Source organism: Bison bison, unplaced genomic scaffold, assembly GCF_000754665.1.
Source record: "Bison bison bison isolate TAMUID 2011002044 unplaced genomic scaffold, Bison_UMD1.0 scf7180017864032, whole genome shotgun sequence".
NCBI lineage: Eukaryota > Metazoa > Chordata > Mammalia > Artiodactyla > Bovidae > Bison > Bison bison.
The window spans coordinates 34788-42001 of NW_011494604.1; the positions used below are offsets into that span (position 1 = coordinate 34788).

Genomic DNA, 7214 nt, shown 5'->3' on the forward strand with positions numbered 1-7214 from the left:
GCTGAAACTCCAATACTTTGGCCACCTACTGCAAAGAGCTGACTCATTGGAAAAGACCCTGATGCTGGGAAGACTGAAGGCAGGAGAAGGGGATGTCAGAGGATGAGATGGTTGGATGGCATCACCAACTCAATGGACATGAGTTTGAGCAAACTCCAGGAGTTGGTGATGGACAGGGAAACTGGTGTGCTTCAGTTCATGGGGTCACAAAGAGTCATACATGACTGAGTGACTGAACTGCTCTGATCAGTGCTTACTACAGTGAGGTGGAGATTCCCGCTCCAAACTGCCTTCAGAGTTTTCAAAGCCAAATGCTCTTTAGAGGTAGAAAACTGTGTCCTCTTGACTAGATAATCTTGGCTATCAAGATAGTACTGCAGTATATGATCTCATTGTATCTCACGGGTGATTTGTTGGTAATTCTAACATGTGTTCTCTGTCCTAAGGAAATGGCCCCACACCAGCCAGATTCCCAAGAGATTTTCCTACAAGTCTTAAATCTGGCAGATGATGAGGTGAAGGTAACAGTGCTCGGCGATGAAAATAATACTCTGTTGGCAGAGTCCATCAAATCTTTCCAGGTGACATATGGACTTGAGTGAGTTAGAAACACATTCAGATTATGTGCCAAGGCAGCAGCATAATACAGTGGTTTATAGCATGCATTTGTTAAGTCGAAGTGCCCCAATCCAATTCCTGATTCTGTCACTCTGTAGTTATAAGACCTTGAACAAGTTATTTGTATCTCTAAGCCTCAGTTTTATCATCTGTAAAATGGCAGTAGTTTTTATGTCATAAGCTGTTGTAAGGATAAATATTATATGTAAAGTGCTTAGCATAAAGTCTGAGACATTGTAAGCTCTCAATAGGTAGTAATTTGTTTTAGTATTTCAAACTGCTTCCTACACACACCCTGTGGAAGAGTTTGGCTTGCATATTTTCACTTCTATATTATATATATTCTGAAATATTCATTTAAAAATGCTCTAATAAGATATACATTTATTATTAAAAATTAGGGAGTGTGTTAACAGATATAAAATCCACCTATAAGTCCATCACACAGAGATGAATTATAGATAGCAGTTTTGTATAAATGAATAAACAAATTTTTTTAAAGTATTGAAACACTATATGCTGTATTGACTTTGAATTTTTCTTAAGATAAACTGCATCAAAAGCATTTTCCTGTGTCCTTAGATAAACTTTGAGTATGTGGTGTTAATGGATATATAATACTCCATTCTGTGGAAATATCATAGTTTAGTAAAATATTTCCTTATTGGTATTTTAATTATTATAAGTAATCCTATTATGAACATCCTTACTCATAAGTCTTTATTCATGCCTGTAATTCATCCTATGATAGATTACCAGAAATGGTATTATGAAGTTAAAGAGTAATGTTGAAAATATCTGATGAGGTCAACTGCCCTGGTTTGCTATGAGATTGCAGTGTTCAAGGTGGAGTAGAAGGTGAATGTAACAGGCTCTTCATTCTGCAGAATATGCCACACTATTCCAAACTCCACTTGAAGACAAAAAGCCAGAATTTCCACTTCCAATTGAAATATCACAATGTGTCTGTCTACACTGATCATTCTGTGGAGGAGAAAATATGGTACACCCTGATCATTCGAGAAGATGGGGAAAGTATTTCTAGCATGATGGTAAGTGAGGAATGGCCTAATTTCCAAATTATCTTAGAGTATGATGACTGGCTTATCAATATCTTACCAAGGACATATCTGATGATCAAATTTTATGATTATCACTTCCTTCTAGACACTGATAACTGATTTTTACTTCCCTCTATTGTAGGTGAAGGATGAAGAAAACAAAACAACCAATGGGATGACAGCCATGAGGTTTGGATGTCAAGGAGACCCAGGCCTCTCTGTTCTCTTGAATCTGGGGTCTCTTCTGAGCTGTGGGGCTTCAGAAGAGACCCCATATTCTTCATTCTGCAGAATATGCCACACTATTCGAGACGCCACTTAAAGACAAAAAAAACAGAATTTCCATTTCCAATTGAAATATCACAATGTGTCTGTCTACAGAACTTCACATTCTGATTGTCTTGTACTAGGATGCTCTTTCCTAGAATGTCAGGAGGATTGGTGTCAAGGCATTTCCCCAGGGAACTGAGAGGCACAGATTCAAAACCAAGTCTTTTGGCTTGCTTTCTCAATGGTAATCAAAAATGACCCTGTGTCTATGTATGCCCCTCTGTGCTCTGTCACATGGATTGCTTCTACTGAATTTTATGCACTTATCTTGCTCTTAAGAAAAAAATTAAGTACTTCCTGTCTGTGATCCTCAGAGAGAAATTTAGAAGTAAATATTTCTCCCTTCATTACTGGAAGTTGAATATCTTTTATAGTTACTATGTTTTTAAAGTAAAATTTAAAATGAAACTATAGAGGCATCATGGTTTAGTAAAGGTAACATACTTGGAGTCAAAAAACTTGGTTTTGAATCTAGATAAGGTTGAAGGTCTTGTTAGATACCCTGGGACAGTTAACAGAGATGAAGCCCTGAGGAGGTCACTTGCTCACAGGGGCAGGAATCTGACATAAAATAGACAGATGCATGTGCCTATGGCCATCAAGATTAGATGGTTGCTATAGAGAATAGCATTTTAGAGGAGAACTTTTAATGAAAAATTTGAATTTCACTGAAGGCTGGAACAGTCATAATAATCTGCCTTTCCATGATTTTCAGAAAAAGTAAACAGATCAAAATATGTCTTCCCTGGGTCAGAGAGCAATGGAAACCTCCAGTAAGGATGAAAGGGAGCAATTTCTAGGTTAGTGCAGGATGATCAAAGGTCCAGGAATCAACATCAACGGTTTTAGAGGGAATTGCCCTTCTAATCCCATGAGCCAGGGACTAACACAAATGGTACCAAAAATTGAAACAGAGGGAACAATTTAGGGGCTCAGGTTCAAAAGACTAAAAAGATGGTTCTGGAAGAGTTCAAGTTTGTCTGAAGACCCAAAACAATGATAGCTTAACCTACTGTGGGTTGGGAGTCTGAGTTTTGTGTAAAGCAAATCAGACTTCATTTATAAAATAAAGTATCAGTTTTATATAAATACTAATATGTATTTATATATACATAATTATTTTCCTTTTTGAGCTTCAATTGATGAATTCCATCATTAGAAAACAGAAAGAAATAGGTGCACCTAAGCTGGGTTACTGAGGAGGCTCAAACTGCCATGAGTGATCACGATAGTGTCATCCCAGTTGAGATCAGGTGATGATGTGGCAGACAAAAAGCTAATACCTGAGGAAAGAAAAAGATAGGGACAGTTAAGACTACTAATTACTTCTGTGTGAGTTGCTTTATTCATTCAGTTAACAATATATATCATGTACCTTTCATGTGCCAGCCTCTATTCTAGGCACTGGGCATACAGCAATAAACAAAACAGAAAAGGCCCCTGCCCGTTTATCAGGTGGGAGAGTTTGTCTAATCTCTAACAATGTCTCTATTATCCTTAGGTTTGTTAACACTTTGCATGAAAAGGTCAATGTCTCCCTGGGTACAGATGCATCCCTCATTGTTGATGAAGACTATGGTGTGTCTGCTTACAGAACTGTGCAAAGAGGAGAGTAAGAGCACTACCCTGTGGACATTTTACTTTTATCAACAACTGATTTTTAAATACTTTCTTTGTGTATAGGTGGGCAGATTAGGTATAGAAGTTACACCTAATTATATACCTAATATATTTCAGCTAATTGTAAATATACCCAGACTCCTCTTTTGCAACCTTTGACTCCTTTCCTCAGTCTCATGTTGTTCTGCAGAGACATATTGAGACCATGCTTGTTGTGAAGGCCATCTCCTGGAGGTTTTCCAGTTTATTATTGGCTCCCATTCCTACCCTTTTGTAACTCCTATTAACACCTTGTTACTTTGAGCTTATCCATTCAGATTCAGTTTTAAGCTGTTCCACTAGTTCATAAGGTTCAGAAGAGAAAAATTCATGAGATTTAGATGAGAAGACTTAGAGTCTGAAGTACACAACAGAAGGCAATTTGTACCTTCTGCATTCAGGTTTAAGGTTAAAAAAAAAAAATACCCAACAGGCGATGAAATCTCAGATCAGGTGTGTAAAAAACCTTGCAAAAAAATAATTTACTCTAAGACTTCTCAAAGAGAAATGGTAGCTTTGCTGCTTGATTCACCATCAGTAGAGAGATGAAATCACTCTTTCCACCAGAGGTGGAAGTGCTTTTCTAAATTGTAATGTTTATTCTAACCTAAATTTGTCCTGTTGCAGATATCCTGCAGTGCATTGTAGAACAAAGAAGGAGGATTTTTCACTGAATTTGGGCCTACTAGACTTTGGTGCAGTTTATCTGTTTGTTATTACTAATGTAAGTAGCCCATGGCTATCCTCACTCTTTCTTTCCATATACCTGTATCTATATAACTATATCGTATCTAAACTTATATATATCTATATGTATCTGTATCTATATGTATCTATATATATATCCTGGATCCAAAGAAGACTCTGTGGCAAGACAGTATCACATACTTATCTCTAGTGTAAGGTGATAGCTTCTATAGTGACTTTAGAAAAGCTACTAAGGTCTCCAGAGAGGACTTAAAATAGATAACATTGGTAGCAGGCACAGGATCTTGGGGAATGGTAGACATAACTTATCTTGAGTCACTGCTATGAGGTGACATGGTCTGCTCCAGTCTCATTATGGCACCAAGAAAACACAAATTATTTTGGTCTTCTTGACTGACTCCACATGTGGTTCTCCTAGCTCCTTGGAAATTGATCTGCTATTATATCACAGTCTGAAATACCAAGACTTGTAGCAAATGTCAATCTTTACACAAAGTTTGGGGGATCAATTAACTGTGGCCCATCAAAAGCAGTTGTTTAGCCATCAGGGTTTTAGACCTCTGATGTCAATTTTGATTCTAATTTTATTCCATTACTTTTGACACTGTATTAAATATAAAAAGTAGATAGTGAATAAGAAAAAGATGGAACACTTCTAGAAGGGTGATGAGAATAATCTGTAACATTTTATTTATTGTAATTAATTTAATTAGCATGACATTTTTGGTATGCCATTTTTATTATAGCCTTATTGAGATATAATTCATATACCATACAATTCACCCACTTCAAGTACATAATGGTTTAAAATGTATTAACATATTCAATATGCATTGTATGTTCAATACATATGTAGAATATATTTTCAATAATATATATTCAGTGGTGTTTAAAAAATTCAGAGTTGTGTAATTTTAGAACATTTTCCTCATTCCAAAAAGAAGCCTCATATTCATCAGCAGTCACTCACTATTTCCTCCCAAACCTCTTACCCCTAGACAACTACTTGTTTACTTTCTTCATACACTGGCCTATTGTGGACATTTAGTATAAATGGAATGATATACTATGTGGTCTTTTGTGTCTGGATTCTTTCATTTAGCTTATTTTTAAGGTTCATTCATATTGCAGTATATAACAGTTCAGTTCAGTTGCTCCGTCGTGTCTGACTCTTTGCGACCCCATGAACTGCAGCACGCCAGACCTCCCTGTCCCTCACCAACTCCCGGAGCTTACCCAAACTCATGTCCCTTGAGTCGGTGATGCCATCCAACCATCTCATCCTTTGTTGTACCCTTCTCCTCCTGCCCTCAATCTTTCTCAGCTTCAGGGTCTTTTCAGGGTATATAACAGTACTTCACTTCTTTTTATTGCCCATTGCATGGATATAACACATATTGTTTATGTATTCATCAGTATATGGACATTTGGTGTTTTCACCTTTGGACTGATATAAATAATGTTGCTGTGAATATTCATGTACAAGTGTTTGTGTGGGCATATATTTTCACTTCTCTTGGGTATAAAACTAAGAGTGGAATTGTTGGGTCACATGGTAATTCTGTGTTTAACCATCTAAGGAACTGCCATGTGCTTAATCGCTCAGTTGTGTCTGACTCTTTGCGACCGTTTGGACTGTAGCCTGCCAGGCTCCTCTGTACATGGGGATTCTCCACACAAGAATACTGGAGGGGGTTGCTATGCCCTCCTCCTGGGGAATCTTCCCAACCCAGGGATCAAACCCAGGTTTCCTGCATTGCAGGTGGATTCTACCATCTGAGCCACCAGGGAAGCCCTTTTGCAAAGTGAATGCACATTTATCATTCCCATGAGTTGAAAGTGGCAATATTCTCTTTGTAGCACTTATTTTTCTGTCTTATTAATTATAGCCATTCTAGTAGGTATGAAATGGTATCTCACTGTGGTTTTGATTTGTATTTTCCTGATGACTAATGATGTTGAGCACCTTTTAATGTACTTATTGGCCATTTGTAATCAGGTTTGGAGAAATGTCTATTCAGATTCTTTGTGCAATTTCTAATTGAGTTGTCTTCTAATTATTGACTTGTAAGGGCTTTCCAGGTGATGGTAGTGGTAAAGAACCTGCCTGTCAGTGCAGGAGACATAAAAGACATAGGTTCAATCCCTGGTCGGGGAAGATCCCCTGGAAGAGGGCATGGCAACCCACTCCAGTATTCTTGCCTGGAGAATCATGGACAGAGGAGCCTGGCAGTCTACATTCCATAGCGTTCACAAAGAGTTGGACAAGACTGAAGCAACTTAGCATACAAGTATTCTTTATGTATTTTAAATGTAAGTCCATTATTAGATATACAATTTGCAAACATTTTCTCCCATTCATAAGATTGTCTTTTTAACTTTCTTGATGGTGCCCCCTGAAGTAGTACAAACACTTTTAATCTATATGATGTTCAGTTTATCAACTTTTTCTTTGGTTGCATATGCTTTAAGTGTTACATCTAAGAAACCATTGCCATATATAAGCTCTTGAGGATTAATGCCTATATTTACCTCTAAGTTTTATTGTTTTTACCTCTTACATTTCAGTTCAGTTGAGTTGCTCAGTCGTGTCTGACTCTTTGCGACCTGTGACCCCATGAACCGAAGCACTCCAGGCCTCCCTGTCCATCACCAATTCCCAGAGTTTACCCAAACTCATGTCCATTGAGTTGGTGATGCCATCCAACCATCTCATCCTCTGTCATCCCCTTATCCTCCTGCCCTCAATCTTTCCCAGCATCAGGGTCTTTTCCAATGAGTCAGCTCTTCGCATCAGGTGGCCAAAGTATTGGAGTTTCAGCTTCAACATCAGTCCTT

At 37.8% G+C, this 7214-nt stretch overlaps 1 protein-coding gene across 1 annotated transcript in view; it reads left to right on the forward strand.

Moving 5' to 3' along the window:
- LOC104984495 (solute carrier family 15 member 2) overlaps positions 1-7214 on the forward strand; it is a 45336-nt gene that overhangs the window by 29050 nt on the left and 9072 nt on the right. Inside the window, exons 15-19 of the mRNA XM_010834239.1 lie at positions 447-581; positions 1506-1670; positions 1822-1868; positions 3511-3621; positions 4296-4392. Coding sequence (XP_010832541.1) covers positions 447-581; positions 1506-1670; positions 1822-1868; positions 3511-3621; positions 4296-4392 — 555 coding nt within the window. The remainder of the gene's footprint in view (positions 1-446; positions 582-1505; positions 1671-1821; positions 1869-3510; positions 3622-4295; positions 4393-7214) is intronic.